This window comes from Oxyura jamaicensis, chromosome 19, assembly GCF_011077185.1.
Source record: "Oxyura jamaicensis isolate SHBP4307 breed ruddy duck chromosome 19, BPBGC_Ojam_1.0, whole genome shotgun sequence".
Classification (NCBI taxonomy): domain Eukaryota; kingdom Metazoa; phylum Chordata; class Aves; order Anseriformes; family Anatidae; genus Oxyura; species Oxyura jamaicensis.
In genome coordinates, this window is record NC_048911.1 from 9210454 (window position 1) to 9226053 (window position 15600).

A 15600-nucleotide genomic window follows, 5' to 3' on the forward strand; every position below is an offset into this window, starting at 1 on the left:
CAGCATAAAGCTTTTTGAATTGGTTATTTGTATGTCTTGTTTTAAGCAACCACTGCCATTTGTAGAGGGAAGAATGAGATGTCAGGATTCCCACGCTGGGACTTTGGCTATTCTGGGTGACTTTTCTGTGGAAATGGAAAAGCATGCAAAAACTTAACTGACAAAAGGGGAAGGGGAAATTTGCAGAAAGATGTTTGAAAATAAGCGTATCCCTCAGTTACTTGAAGTACAACACCTAGCAACTATTTGGCCCCAAACGGTTGTTTGGTCACTTCTGTAGCACGATATTAACTCTGACCAGCCAGTGTCTGCCTCTGCATCCTAGTCTTCATGTGCACACTTTACTTGTATGCCTGTTGTTTGTTTTTTTTTTTTTTTTTTTTTTTCACACAGGGTTTTTGTTTAAAAAATCTTGTAATCTAACTTATTAGGACAACGGTGTTTTGTTTTTTTTTTTTACCTTTTAAAAATGAAGTTTTTCTCTAAATGTGCTGCAGTCTGAAACTTGCTAAAGGTGCCGTTGCGCTGCTTCTCATGGTACAGAAAATGCACATTTAACTTGATTTCCTTTTTAGAGTCAGTTGTATTGGTAGAGTACAAGAAGGAAAATGCATCGTGCCTAAAACATGATTGAAGCTATTGACAAAAACTTAATTTATATGGATCAGATGTAACTTCGCAGGCTAGCAGCAAGTAGTGTGGGAGAGGTGTCGCTGTTGGCAGTCTCTAAACAAAACTCCTTCCCTCTGCTGCCTGTGCAGAGACTATATTTTATCTGAAGCTCGTTGTATTCCCTTTTTTCCTTATGGTTTCTATAATAAGAAAATTACTGGCCAAATGTTAATTGCAAATCTGACTGTTGTGGGTGTTTTCATGTTTGACACGTACAGCCTGTTGCACGTTTCGTTTCTTGGCCTTCTGAGGATTTCTGTGAGAAGCAGGGAAGAAATTTCCTTTACCTAGAGATAAACTAAACTGCATACAGAAAATTGACAGCACTGGTAATGCTTTTGTCCCTAAATCTCAGGAATGTTTTAGGCAGTGAAACAGGTTTCCCTTTGGTGATATAAAGGTGCGTGCTCTAGGGTCTTGTTTAACAATATTTCATTGCAATCCTAGGTATCTATAGCATGAGTGGCCTTAGTGAGTTTGTTGAAGTGCACATTTTTTTTTCAAAAGTAAATTTTAAGATGAAAAAGATATATACTATATAAATATATAGAGATATTTAGAAACTTGGTTTGTGGTGCACAAGTTCAGTGTTGGATCACTAAATAATTGTCGCAGGTACCATATGTGTAACTTTTTTCTTTTATGTATATTCCTTTATGGGAAGCAATGTTGCCATGGTAACTAGAACTACAATTTCTTTACTACTTAATGATGTGAATGAACTCTACATTTTATTGAATATTACCAGGTTCAGTACTATTTTTATACTTTATTGAACTACAGGGGATTTTAATTTAATAGCATTCTAAAAAGATGTTGCTTGAACTGTATAACTGTATAAATTGAACTACTTATACAAAAACACCTCTAAACCAGAATCTTTACCTGTAGTGCCACAGCTGTTTATATGAAAATATCTTGATCATTACTAGATTTGGAAGACCACCCTACTTGTGTCAAGACTAACGTTTCGTATCCTACTTCTCACAGACTGCAGTGCCCGACATTATTTGTAACCATCAAACCATACTATGTTTGTAACCAGCATTGTGATATTCTGTAATTGTATTGCTGAAATGAAATATTGACCCAATAAATATAGTGTTCCTGCATTTTGAAGTATCTGAATTGAATTTGGTTCAGACTTTGCTTTTGATAAATACCCGCCCCTTTCTTTATCATAACCCGTGTAAAAGTGGGTCTCGAGCTGTCGCTGTACCTGTGTTTGAACAAGGGAGCGCAGGGCTAGGAGGTGACTTGGTCCGAGTGCAGCTTGCAGAGGGCTCAGCCAGCAGCGGGTCTGAGCTTTGTTTCCTTTCAGCTGTTTTGCCACTGGCACCTTTACTCTGGTGCTTCAGCCCCAGTGTGCAGCTGAGCCGGCTGCTTTGGGATGGGAGGAAACTGGACCTTGCAGGGGTCAGGTCCTCTCGCTGTCACCTTGCACCTCTCCTCTCCCTGCTGTGTGTGGGATGCAAGGTGGTTGCAGTCCGGTAACGGCAGGAAGAGCAGGTCGCTGAGTGGACAATTGTGTTTCACTCAGTTTGAAAAACAGTGTAAACATTGCTTGGATAACTTCTGATACCATCACTGCCTTTATTACTGGAAGGTGCCGTAGAAGGCTGATTTAATTTGCCTGGAGCAAGATGATAGATGATTGGTGTTTTATGGAAAATTTAACTTGGGGCTCATCATAGCCGGCCCATTTGACTTTGTGTTTTGATATTCTTTATGGCATATTCTGTTGTAAGCGTGGTTGCCTTTGCACCCTGGATCTTCAGATACCGTAGCAGTTGTATTAGAAAAGAGAAGCACTGAATGAAGCTATTTATATGGGCTGTAAGTTTTGGTAGCTTTAGCTTTTCTATTGTTTTTTAATGGAAATCTTCAGACAGTACACTCCCCAGATAGATTAAAAAGCTGCATTTATAGTTCAGTAATTCAGACCACTCTGTGTCAGCATGGTAATTAATATCAGTGTGCAACAGCACCTTTAGCTCTTGGTAGACCCCGGAGGGAGAAAGCCCTCCCCTTTCCACCAGAGGGGAGGTCGTGCTCAGCTGCGTTGTGAGCCTGCCACCAGCTTTAATCTGAAATGTCTTCAGAGACAGGGAAAAGGCAGCCCTGGCTGCTTCCCTGGGCTGTTTCCAGGTGTGTGCTCGCAAACAAGAGTGTTTGCACATGGGGAGGTGCTGCCATTCCTTCTGGTTTGGTTTTTTCCCCTCTCGCCTTGTCTCGTTATTATTCAGTTCACCATTTTTGCAGACTTATCAGCAAAAAAAACTAAAAGCTTGTTGCTGGTGAAAAACTGTGCAACTTCTTATGCTCTCTGGCTATGTAAAGGCTCCTGGGCAGTGGCTGTGGCCCTGCGAGGCCTCCTGAGGAGGAGCAGGCGTGGCCCTGCTCTGTGCCCATATCTCTGGTGCTTGGGAGGAGCCGGCAGGCCCGACCTCGTCCCTTGAGCTCTGAGGGCCTGTGCAGGATGTCTGTGACGAGCATTTAGGTGGGGGCCTTGTTCCTGTGCCTCGCAGGGTGTCTGGGGCCCTGCTTTGCTGGAACGAGGCCCTCTGAGAGCCTTTTCCAAGAGACAGCAAGTGGCACTATGGAGCTCTTTCTGGTCCTTGTTTGTGCTTCTGGAGGTTTTTACCCTTGATTTGCTACCTGTGCCAGCCACTTTGTGTTCATCTGGCCACTCGCGGTAACCCATAACACTCAGACCTTGTCACAGGTATGAAGGATTTGTGGGTGGGGAGGGTGGTGCCGCGGGTGTCACCACGAGCTGTGGTGGTGGCCGAGCCCATGGGGCGCCTCTGAAGCAGGAGCAACTGTCGGGAACAGGGCCTGCCAGCTGGTTTCTTCCCCCCTCAAGGCTCACCTCGTCTTAAACGAGGATGACTCCTGAGGCTGAAGTCAGGGTTGTGGCCCTGCCCTTTGTGGTTGTATAGCCCAGTATGTCCTACCCATGCCAATTAAATAGGTGAAAGATGCAAGCCACTGGGCACCCACACAACTTTCTCAATTCTTTCCCTTTTCCTCAGGGAAATGTTGACATTTTGGGGCTGTTGAAGCTACCAAGCACAAACCAATGACTGGAGGCTTGGTAAAAAGTCTAAAAGCTCAAGGTGGCATGAAGGAAGGACCACCCCCGGCAAAATAAAACCGCTCCTAGTAAGGTAAGAGTACAGTGCTGTTGGAAGTGGAGGTGTGAGACCATCCTGCTGATTTTTGGGGAGTTAATGAGTCAAACTGGACAAAAGCTGCCGTCCAGTGATGACTTTCTTCCCTGGTTAGTCTGAGCAAAGCCCCAAAAGCTGACATCAGCACGTTAGTGCTGTGATAGTGAGTAGAGCTCAGCTTCTCAGGCTGATGAAATTTAACCACAATTCCCCTAAACATGGCTTGAGGTGAGCTGCTGGGGGGGGAGGTGGTGGGGTGGTGTTTTGTTGTGGTGGCGGTTCATTGTTGTTGTTTTAAGTATTAAAAGAAACATTGCCTTGGGCTGTCTGAGGTGCTGGCTGATCTTCCTGGCTGGCTGCAGGTCTGGAGCATCAGGGTCGGGGATGTCACCCGCTGTGGGCAGCACCAGTTCTGCTTATTCCTGACATCTTTTGTCAGGAGTGTTGCTGCTTTCTGTGGCACAAAGTATGAGCTTTACTGCCCTGAGCTTAGCTGTCAACAAGGGGCCTCTGCATCTCTTCAAGCTTATGGTTTTAGTGTGGGGGGGGATTTTTTTGGTCTTGTTCTTTTCTTTGCTGGTTCTGTGTCACACATGGACACTTCACAAAATGCATGGACATCTTGCTTTTCTTAAGAGCCAAACCCAAGGTTTTGCAAGACTTCCACGAATTCCCAGATGATGCATTTAAACAGAAAAGAGCAAACGGCCTGAGTTAGGACAGGCACCCGGAGCGCTGCGAGTCTTGCAGTTGTGCAAGATGGCTTTGGTAGCACTGCTGCCTGACAGCATTCAGCATTGCACAGCAGGAGAAAGCAATCCCAGTGACGCTGCATTACAGGCACTGATGTGTTCTGTAGTTTGAGCCAAAGGTTTTCATGTAATACATTCAGTGTAGGAACACCGTTTCTTGCCTTCCTTTGCCCATGTTATTCAGTGGGGGACTCGGTGGTGTGATTTCTGGCACAGCTCAGTTTTCCTTGAGAGCTCTCCTGTCACTTCTAAGTTCCCTCAAGTCCTACTGGAAAAATTGTGGAATAATCCAGACTTGAGCAGGCTTTAATCTTGCTCAGCTCTGTCTTAAGCAAGGGTGACATTTTGAGGGCATACAATGTTTTCCTGATGCAGCCACATGTGTTATTGGCTTATGCAGTGTGTGCTATGGGGAAAGCTTATAACCTTTAGCTGAGAGAAATATTGCAAATCAAGCCTAGTGAATCCTAAAATGCAAGACAGCCAGGTTTGTTACTGTTTTCTCTTCTAATTACTCCTGTCTGGAAGTGTTAGCTCCTGATGAGTGTCTTCCAGCAGCAGCAGTCCAACAGGGCTACAGCCACCTTCGGGCTGGGTCAGTGGATAGCAGCTGCAGCGTCTGCCAGGCCCCCCGATGTTTGTGCTGGCTCCTGGCCTTTATGAGCCTGGGGCAATTCAAAATAGCACGTGGGGGGGGGGGGAAATTAGGAAACTTCTTGTGAGTGTTTGTACCAGAGTATGTTCCATACACCAGCCTCTTGTCTTTCTCTTTTGGTCTCTCCTCCCAGGTCAGTGTGGCTGCTGGCCACGTGGAGGGTTTGTGTTTGTGTTTGTGTGGGAACTAGTGGGGAACAGATTCTGTCTTTGTCACATGAGCGTTCCTTCCATAGCAAGGAAAGATGGAGCTCTCTGCCTCTTCACACACACTGCTCTTCCATTCTTAGGTTTTGTACAAAAGGAAAGATGTAGTAAAGGTAGGGCCTGATGCTTATGCATCCCTAATGGAGCCTTAATGCTGGTGCACAGCTGCTAGGAAACTCCAGCATAAGCATGAATAAGATCACATGATTGTTAAATAGCATCATTTTCATTTTGCTTGGGTCGAAGCATGTTGCTATGATGCTGCAAGTAATACAGTATTTTCCAGTTTCAGGAAACCATGAGAACTTTTTATTGTATACTTTCTACCTAGGGTGCTGGGTGATGATCCCAGATTAATTACTTCCTGTTGGTCTCTGAGATGTCCGTGAGAACCTTAAAAGCAAAGAACATGAAGTGAGTGGGAGGGCTGAGTCCCCTGAGGAGCTGCTGCATCCCCACCAGGCAGATGGGACCATGGGGCTGCTCCAGACTGACCCTCACCCAGGCTCTCAAGCAACCAGCAACCCTAAAACCCTGACACCTTGCTAACGTTTCAGTTGCAGTACCTCTCAGTATTGTACGTGCTTTGTGATTCTGGTGTGTTTCTCGCTGTAGGAACTGGGCAGAAGCTGTTTGCTCCATTTCTGCAGTGGAGCAGACAGGGGGAGGAAGATTGCCTGGAGCTGCGGAGCCAGGGGTTAGTGTGGGACTCCTGCTTACCTCCCAGACCGTGCTGTCTAGCTAGTTCTTGGCTTTTCACTTTCAGTTTTACCAGTTTGTATTTTAAACTGGTAAAATTTAGCTGTTACATATGTACCAGCTATGATATGTAACAATCTGATAGTAGATTGGTCTCTTCTAGAGGTAAATAGAGAGTCTTGGGAAAAAGGAAGTGAAAAGCAAGATGGTTTGTGAGCACTCCCACGGGACATGTAGCTGCATTTTAGCAGCTTGAAAACTGCCGTGTGGGGGACAAATCCTTCTGCAGGCAGACTGTGGCACCTGCCTGTGGCAGAGCCGATCTCGCCAACAATTGCCCCAGTGTCCCTTTTTCCTTCCTCCTCCAGGGTTTGTGTATGTCAGGGTCTGGGCTGCAGCAACCAGGCTGCCAGGAACTCTGGTTAGCAAGTGCACTTGTGACAGGTTGGTCGGCGTTTCTGCTCCATGCTGTGAGTGTGCGTGGCTTTGTGGGGATGGGCCCAAAGGCAAACCACAAGCATGCTCTGAGCATCTTGACTGCTATCCAAAAATATGCTAACGAACCTCCGCCAACGTGGGCCACCAAAGGGATATCTCCTGCTTCCTCACTACTGCCTTATGCTAGAGCAGCTTCTCCTGCTGCTGTTTTTCATATTTGTGTGTCTCTGAGACAGCAGTTCAACCTGTCCAACTTCTCCAGCCCCACCACTGCTTGCATCTTCACCTGCTGAATGTTTTTTTGTGAAAATGCTAGGTGTGAGTGGCTCTGCCTGAACAGGGCAATGCTGTCCCTGGCTGTGCCTGTGGGCCCTAAGCTCCCAGCAGCAATACCTCAGCTGTCGTTCTTGCCGCTGGGCTGTGCTCCAGTGGGTGCATTCGTGGTGACGGCCTCTGCGCCCTGGTTTGCTCCCTGGTTTGCGCCCTGGTTGTTTCTGGACGCCTCTGGTACCTCCGTCAAGGTCCCAGCTGTTGTAGGGCTGCTCCTGCATGTTTCCCTCAGGTTTCTTCCTGGAACTGAATCTGTGCTTTCTGAGTGACAGCATAACAGCTTAAAAAGAACAAAAAGCACTTTTAAGGGTGTTTACATGACCAAGCACCACACACTGACTCATGCTTGGGCAACAAGTCTTGCTTCACTGTGGCCCTGTGGGGCGGCAGTGGGTGAGAAATGCCCGTGCTGCCCCACAAACCATCGCCCCGTGGTTGCGCCATGAGCTCTGCTGGACGTGGGATCCCCACTGACCTCTGCAGAGCCACATGTACTGGGAGCCTCAGCTCCTGGGCACCCAAACCCCGTGTTTTAAAGCAAGAATCCCTCTTGGTGTGCTTTCCAGAGGACCAGCATTTCCCAGGCCCTTTGGGAGGCGGTGGGTGGCTGGCGGTGCTGTCTGGTGACTGTTTTGGACCAAGGCCCAGGTGTGCGGTGGGATGTGGGTGCTGAGCCCTGGTGCTGCAGGAGATGCCTTTGTGGGGACGGGTGTGCGCTGCCACTGGATGTCACTGTCGTCTTGTGGTGCTTGGAGCACTGGGATGTCTGGGGACAGCAGTCCCTGCGACAGCATGGCACTGTGGTGGGAGAGTGACAGCATCTCCATCCTCCTAGGTAGGAGATGCCAGGAGAAAAAGACTGGGTTTGTGTTGCTAGGATGTTCATGCTGATTGCCTCCATTTTTTTTTTTTTTTTTTTTTTTCCTAATATTCTAGGGCTTCAGATAGTCTGTGGGAGTGAAGAAGTAAGTTGGACCGAGGCATGGGGCTAATTCCTACAGTGAAAGAGCTTTTGGCAGCGTACAAGAGCCAGTGGATCACTCACGGACGCGTGGCTCTGTTCTGCTCTGTGCCAAGAAGTGGGATTGGTCTGATGCTTTCAGTAAGTCTATAAACTGAGTTGGGACCAGTGTTTAAATTCAAATGCCGTGACTCTTTTTTTTTTTTTTTTTTTTAAGTTTGTTTTTTAAAAAAGGGCCTAAAAGCTCTCATGTGAGGAACGGGGATATAGATCTCCACCTTTAAGAAGTCTGGTGACTAAGCCTAATGGATGGCTGCTCTGCCAGCCTCTCTCTAATAAAACTCACAAAATTATCAAATTACCATGCTGCCAACCTCAATCACTTACTAATTGTGTATTGATTCTGTATTTTTATGCCCACTCATCTAAATAACGAGGCATTTCCAAACAGTCTATTTCTGTCCTCCACCTCCATCCCCCCAGACCCGCAGCCTGCTGTTTGTGCTGGAGCAGGGAGCCACTGCTGTTCCCTCCCCACAAAGGGCAGAGATGCTGCTTTTCTCCCACTCGTCTTGCATAACAAAAGGCGTTTGTCAGCCCTTACATAACGGCCGGGTTTGTCGCTGCTTTTTGGAGGAGGCCTCGTCCGGAGCAGCCATGTCAGGGCCTGGGCATATTGTGTGATTGCTAATGCTTGGCACCACCACTTGCTGTTCTCCTCTCCAAGGAGATGAAGATGTGCATTTTTTATTTTTTTTAACCAAGCAATGGGATGGGAAGGGGTTTTGGTTGGTTGGTTTTTGGGGTTCTTGCTGTTTGCTGCCTCCTGCTTGGGGCGGCTGCATAGGCTGAGGCCAGGCCCTTTGGTAGCATGGCTGCTGCCGAGCAGAGGCCATGTCCTGGGCCTGGCTGAGCCTCCGAGGGGCTGGGAGATGGGCCTGGGTTGTTCTCCAAGGCTGTGGTGAGCTGAAGGCAGCACCAAAACCCATCACCACCTGACTGCCCTGGGCTGCACTCGCGTTGTTCATATCCCCAATTAATCTCGGGTGTCTCCCGCTAGCAATGTGGTACTTTATTTTTCCTTTACATTAATTTCCTCATTGTTGGCGTGCCTTTTTGGAGCCCTAAAAACAAGTAGATGGTTTTATTTTGCCATAAACTAAAAGCAAAAGCTGCACAGCTGGTTGCCACTTTGTGAAGGGAAAGGAGGCTGCTGCTCACCTGCAGCTGCCGCTTATTTACGGCTGCTTTGCTGCCAGTGGCCAGATGACTGCGGCCCTTTTTAACACGGAGCAGTGCCTGGTACATACACAGGATTGTGCCGTTTTGAACTTACTCAAAACATTTTCCCATTTAACTCTTTTTTTTTTTTTTTTAACAGTGTCTGGTTTTATTTTTTTTTAAATAAACTTCTTTAAGTGTTTCTTATGGACCTTTGAACTTCCTGGTGTGCTCAGCCTTTGCTCAGGAGATGTTTATGGGTGGCTGTGAGTGTGCTTATGTGGCTTAAACCCTCAGGGCTGGGGTTCTCTGGAAACCCTTGGTTGCAGCTTCCTTGGGTGAGGAGTTGATGCTCAGGCACAGAAATAAGCCTTAGCAGACACTGGCTTTACCTGAGTAAGTTGCTTGTTTCAAAGTTTAACTCTTGTGTCACCAGATAAAACCAGGGATCAGACTTGGTCTGTTAACATGGCTGGGAACATGGGATCAGTGAACAGCCCCCAAAATCATACGCCATGGTGCTGGGGCCATGAGCTCAGCTTCCCAGTGCTGACACCAGCCACTGTGACAGCTCAGCACCCATGCTATAGTGGGAACTGGCAATGCCCACAGGATTCGTGCCCTTCCAGCAGGTGACGACTTGCACGGTGCAGTTTTCCCCTCTGGCACAGACCGAGATCTTGCATGCTGCGGTCATCCCTTCAGCTGAGTGCAGCGGGGACACCTTGTGGGGCGTTGCCTATCCTGCTGGCTTACCTTAAACTTGTCCATTCTGTTGCTCTTGATGTACTTATACAGCTTCTGCAGCTGCCTTTCGTCCTTCTCTGAGAAGAGGGAGACAAACCTCCACATCATCCTGGGGAAAAGACACAGGAATGGTGCACATGAGCATGGACTTCAGCCCTTCCTAGGGCTGGTTCTGGCTAGTAGAGGGGGGCCACTGCCGTACCTTTCCATGACTTTTTTTTTTTCTTTTTTTTTTTTTTTTTTTTCCTGAGGCTTATAAGCTCCTGAAGAACAGCCGTTCCCTAAACATGGGAAGCACCAGTCTCCAGCAGACCACCAGCCTGACCAGTGCCTGGAAATCCAGGGCCAAACTGCATCTAAATTCCCCATGGGAACCCATCTAGCTATGACCATCTCCAGCGCAGGACCACCAGGCCAGTAAGAGGACAAAATCTTACGTCTTCCAGTGCTTGACCTCCGAGGCTCTGCAATGCTGCTGAAGAAACATGTTGATGCGGTCCCCGATTATGGTCAGGCTTTCCTTTGTGTACTTCACTTTTTTCTCCTTGGGGAGGTGCTGGGGCAAACGCAGCTTCCTGAGAGACTTCTTAAAGGGCCTCAGGAACTCCTTGCACTGTAAGGGAAGTGTTGGAACAGGCGCTTAGCACTCATTAGGGGGCTTGGGTGCTGCTTTTTGTTAAATGAGCTGATTATGATGATCCCAATGAGCTGGGATCATCAGGGAAGTGTTGTCTGCATTGCGTAGGGACGGGGGATGGAGTGGACTTCAGCAGGTCCCTTGCCAGAGGTTCCCATCACCCCGCAGGAGCCCGTCCTGCACCTCCCTGGGTTCACCATGCCCTGGGCACAGCCTGCAGAAGGGAATTGAGGGATTTCCACTTCTGGGAATTCCCTTCTGACATCACAGGGTGAAACATTAACTTCAGGCTACAAGACAGCTGTTCTGCAGGGAGAGGAAAGGGAACTGCTGCTTGCACACTGCTGCTTCCTGTGGCTGTGCCTGGGATGGTGCAAACATCAGCTCACGATGCAAGAGCCAATGCTGCATCTGCACGCCCTCCCTTTTGCCCATCCTCGTAGTTTGGGGTCATTTTTTTTTGCCACTTCTGAGCTGTGACCAGGCCATGTGTGGGTATGCTTCTGCACACCGGGAATGCAGGATGTGGGAGCGGGTGGGCAGGATGCGTTCCCCGTGCAGGGCAGAGGTGTGAGATGGAGTTTTGGGGTCATGCTGCTGGTAATATCGCTGAACCACGCCACGGAAGCGTCATGTGAAATGATAAAGCAGCAGTACGTGTTTCCAAAAACCAGGTGGTGTATGTGAAGTGTGATTCTGGTGGGGGTGGCTGTTTAACTCAGTGTGATGTCCAGTTGACTGCAAAAGAACGATGAGGTTAACGTGCAGGCATGGCAGAAAGCTGCAGTAAGATGATTTATCCTGCTTTTTGCTCTCTCTCGACAACCTGAGTTACCACAGATATTTTTCTCTACCACTAAGGTCTATTTAGTATCTCACAATTTTAAAGGTGTCCCGGTCGAGGCTGGCCACGTAGCTGACGAGCGGGGTCCCACGTTGTGCAGCGTGCGAGCTGCCCGTCCCGGGGGCTGCCTCACCCCTGGTGCCAGCTGCATCCCCCTCAGCAGTCTGCGAATTGCCAAAGCTGCAGGTTAGTCGCCCGTTGGTGCCAATCCTGCATCCTCCCCTAAAAACATTGCTGAAGGCAAATCCTATCCTAAGGCTCAGAAGCATTTCTCTTCCTGCCAAAACCATTTCAGATTGAGTTTTTAGAGGTGCTTAATGAAGCTAGGTACTCAGTTATAATTAGAAGTCCATAAGAACTGGCCACCTTTCCACCTTTTGGTGTAGCTAACTCCTCCACTTGTTTTTTGGAAAGCAATTATTTTATGACCAAGTTAAACACTAGCTTATGGTGCCTCTTAAAGCATGTAGGAAGAGCAGTCCTTCCATCTCGGGCACACTCTGCTCCCTGGGAAGATCCCTTCTGGTTTAGGACTGGATTTACAAACAGGTTTTGGAGGTGATGCTGAGGCCAGGCTTTGCTCTCGCCGTGCCCCTGCCCCTGCTCACCTTGGCCTGCCCGGCCGGGTTGTCCCCAGCTGCCCCCGCTCCGCTGCCCGTCTCCGCCATGGGACACAGACCCCTCGCCTCCTGCTCGTGCCAGGTGGGATGGGGAGGTTGCCACGGGAGCGCAACCAAAGTTGTTTGAACCGAAGTGCGCTGGGGTAACCGGGGCCCGGATACCGGTTCCGAGTTCCAAGAGCCATGGGAACAGCTGGGGTGCTGCCCAGGACAGCGCTGTGACAATGGGACAGTCCTGCAGGGAATAGTCACCTCTCCTGAACAGCTTTGCCATTGAATTGTGGTTCTAAGGAAATAGGCTGAAACCCCTGGGGTTTTCCCCCAGGTGCTGTGCATGGAGCTTCTTAGAGACCACAACTCCCACTGCAGTGTAATGGAAATCTGGGGGCATCTCCTTCCCAGGTGGTGGTGGAAGCCACCCACAGCGAGATGCAGCTCTCCCGGGTAGCATCTCTTAAAGCTCTGTTTAAAAAAAAATAATAAATTGTTCTTCCCAGGAAGAAGACTGGAAAGCTTGGAGTTGAGGGCAATTTGTTTTGGAAACTTACTTCAAGGCAAAATGCTTTCACAAATAAAAATGTGTCAGGCTGCCGTCATGCCCTGACCAGTCGGACAAGTGCAATTGTTTTGTCCCTTGGACAATTAGTGTAATTGCTGCAGCTGTGATTCAGCTGGGCTCCTGTGCCAGGTCACTTCTGGCACCAGGAGTCATCCCGATGGCCGTACAAGGGTCCCTCTCCCTGAGTCCCCCTGGGCACGGTGTGCAGAGGCACGGGCTCTGCTCGGGGCAGCAGGACAGATGCTTCTGGCAGAGCACCCACCGTGTCCCACTGCAGGACAGCACCAACTGAGAGGTTTTGGAGAGGGGACAGGTTCTTATTTTCAGTCCTTTACCTGTGATTGAATTCAGTAATGACAAAAATCTGCTAACTCAAGCCCCGTAAGATGTTGGTGGTGTTTCTCCCTGTTTGCTTTCTGCCACCCCCACGTCTGAAGTTTCGCTGTCAGCTTGCTGACGTGGGAGCCTCGCACGGGCTGGTGCTGAGCAGGCCAAGGACAGTCACCTCCTAGCGCTTTGCAGCTAGGTTTGCTTTGACCCTCTGAGGTATGTTATGACTTGTTTAGTCTATACTAAGATTTTAAGGTATGTTATGTGTTACCTAACACGAGGCAAGGTCACCGCATAGCAGAGCGGAGGAGTCACGATAGTGTGGATAAGCGTTACCTACACGAGCTTCAGGGTTTTGCAAGGACTGCGTTGGAGGTGGTTTTGTCAGAGGGGGTGTTGAAAGTGCACTTGTCTTCTTAATGCCTGTTGCCAATGCTTCTCTTTTGCCTGTAATCATGACATCAGTCCCTGGTGTGGCAGGCAGCTCCTCTCCTTTTCACCTCCAGAGGTTTACACCAGGAAGCTGACAGCCTGTGTCCTCAGCTCTCAAGTCAGGGTGCTGAAGGGCAGCGTGGTCACAGCAAACAGGAGCACCAAGAGCAGTAAAGCTGCATCAGCGCAGGCTTTAACACGTGGTAGCAGGTAGATTAAAGGCCATTCAGGAGCCCCAGGGACATACACCGGTTGTTAGCATAGGCATAACCCATATTTGCGTGCCCGTATCTGTGTACTTGGGAGATTACAGCCTCCACAGGCATGTGACTACAGTGTGGAGAGGCTCTCCTGGTTTATCATGAGAATACTTCACGTTTCAGAGGACGGAGAAGGCCTTTGATTCCCCCTGTAAATCCCGGTCTTTGTTCCACCTTTCGGCGTGCACTGCACTCGGAGCGCAGCCAAAGCCATAAATCCACCAGCAGGAGGTTCAGGTGGACTTCCCTGGAAAGCCTCCATCTGAGGATCTCGCTGTATTTAGGTGTTGTCCATTAACCAGGCTCACAGCAGAGCAGTGATCTTAGTAGGCTTCTCCAGCATTACTTGGTACAGCAGGGAACTAAAAAGCTGAGTCTGCAAAATGCCCCTCTCCACTGTTGAACTGTATAATAATGCTCAAACTGTACTCTGACCACTGAAGCTGTAAACCTTCCCTGCCTCTAGAATTTCTTTGGTAGCACTGAGTCAGCCTTCAGTTCATTTTGTCCATCATGTAAGGCCTGGTGGATGAGTCCACTCCGGTGAGGGCAAGCATGAGGGATGCCGCTGAGCCTTCGCCAGTCTGTGGTTGTCTCCTTTCCCCTGCCGCCCTGCAAGACGACGTTAATTTCTACTTTGAGGCCTATCGTGCTGAAGATAGCATAACCCAAACCACATCTATGTAAATCTACCGGATTATATTGCCTGCTTGAGGTCAGGAATCCTCTGAAACAATGTTCCAGTTGGGTGGGTAAAAGTCAGGAGTACAAATAGATTATGCATCTCATATTTCCTCTAGTGAAGGGAAGGGAGCCCAAGTGCCAGTCAAACACGCTGCTGCAACAGTACACCTCAGGGAAAACTGTTCCTCTTCCCCTGACAGCTCTTCTGTGAAGAGCAATTTCTGCAATTTATTGAGTGCCTGGGTCTTCCAGGAGCTGTGCAAGCGCAAACAGTAAGCAACCTTTCTTGCAAAGCAGCTCTTCCAGTGCAAGATTGGGCACGTAGCCAAAAAGGAAACATTTTGAAGATACCCTGCTCATGCTGCTATTTGCTGCTTTATGCAGATTTGGCATGAAAACAACGTGTGATTTGATGAGTCAGGCTGCATACAATATATGCAGGTATCTGATGCAATATTTGTTTAGTGGTAGGTCACAGGGAAGGAGAGTTGATAACTGCAGGTAATATACAGGGACTTTACATTATGCTTAAACCAACTGCGAGTTCAGGTGGTTTAGCTTAATATAAAACCCAAGCAGCATTGCCAGACGTATTGCGATGTGATACTAAAAAGGAGTTGTAATGAGGAATGTTTTCAGTAACCTGTTTCTACGAAGTGGATGGTGAACGCCTCGTTTGATAGAGTGATTAATGATACTCAGCACGACTGCTCAGCCGGCAGGGGCGGAGGTTTTGCTAATTGGATCTGGAAATTCCTTTCCTCCTGCTTAAGGATGATGCAAACTTTCACAGCCAACTGGAGACCTGTCCTCCCTGCAGCTGGATGCCAATAAACACAGCTCAAGTTAATAACCCTTGTGTCAAGGGAAGAGATCCAAAAGAGAATCCGGGCCTCGTTATTGTTCATGTGTGGCATTATTAGAGGCATCGTAATATGCCATAGGAGTCCCTTTCTGTTAAGGGGTGGGAGCTGTTAGTTTAATCACTTGTCTGAGTAAATGTGTTAAAGACCCCAAGTGCTATTTGTGACCAGTGGCATGTTGAACACGAAGCCACAGCCACGTCTGCATCCCTTTCACCCTCTGTCTCTTCTTGCAAAATCTGACCAGAAGCAGTTCAAGTATTTGCATTCTGGAAGGCACAGCTGAACCTTCCTCAGTGCCCAAAGCTACTGGTGACCAACCTCACGTACTGGTTTCTTCACTGTCAGTAGATGTATCTTGGTGTGTTCCTACTTTATTTTATGCTTCAGCAGGTTTCTGGCTTTATGTTTCCAGTCTGATGTTAGGACGCTTGGTGGTGTTTGCTGATGTCATATAACTCTTTTTTTTAAGCTGCTTGAAGTCCTCAGGAACTGAAAGAGCATTATCAGCTTCCTT

General features: G+C 48.3%; 1 protein-coding gene across 1 annotated transcript; it reads right to left on the reverse strand.

The window, feature by feature from the left end:
• Positions 1-6989: 6989 nt before the first annotated feature.
• On the reverse strand, positions 6990-10903 carry C19H17orf64 (chromosome 19 C17orf64 homolog). Its single transcript, XM_035343440.1, has 4 exons — positions 10689-10903; positions 10292-10467; positions 9864-9963; positions 6990-7205 (listed from the first exon to the last, which is right to left on the reverse strand). The coding sequence occupies exons 1-4, from the start codon at positions 10689-10691 to the stop codon at positions 6990-6992; spliced, it is 495 nt and encodes a 164-aa protein (XP_035199331.1). The 5' UTR covers positions 10692-10903.
• Between the last annotated feature and the right edge of the window lie 4697 nt (positions 10904-15600).

Excerpts from the sequence above, each read along its gene's own strand:
- C19H17orf64 (XM_035343440.1), bottom strand. Across the intron at positions 9,964-10,291 it reads GAGGTCAAGCACTGGAAGAC|GATGATGTGGAGGTTTGTCT; the intron begins GTAAGATTTTGT and ends TCTTTTCCCCAG. Across the intron at positions 7,206-9,863 it reads ACAGAATGGACAAGTTTAAG|CTGTTATGCTGTCACTCAGA; the intron begins GTAAGCCAGCAG and ends GTTCTTTTTAAG.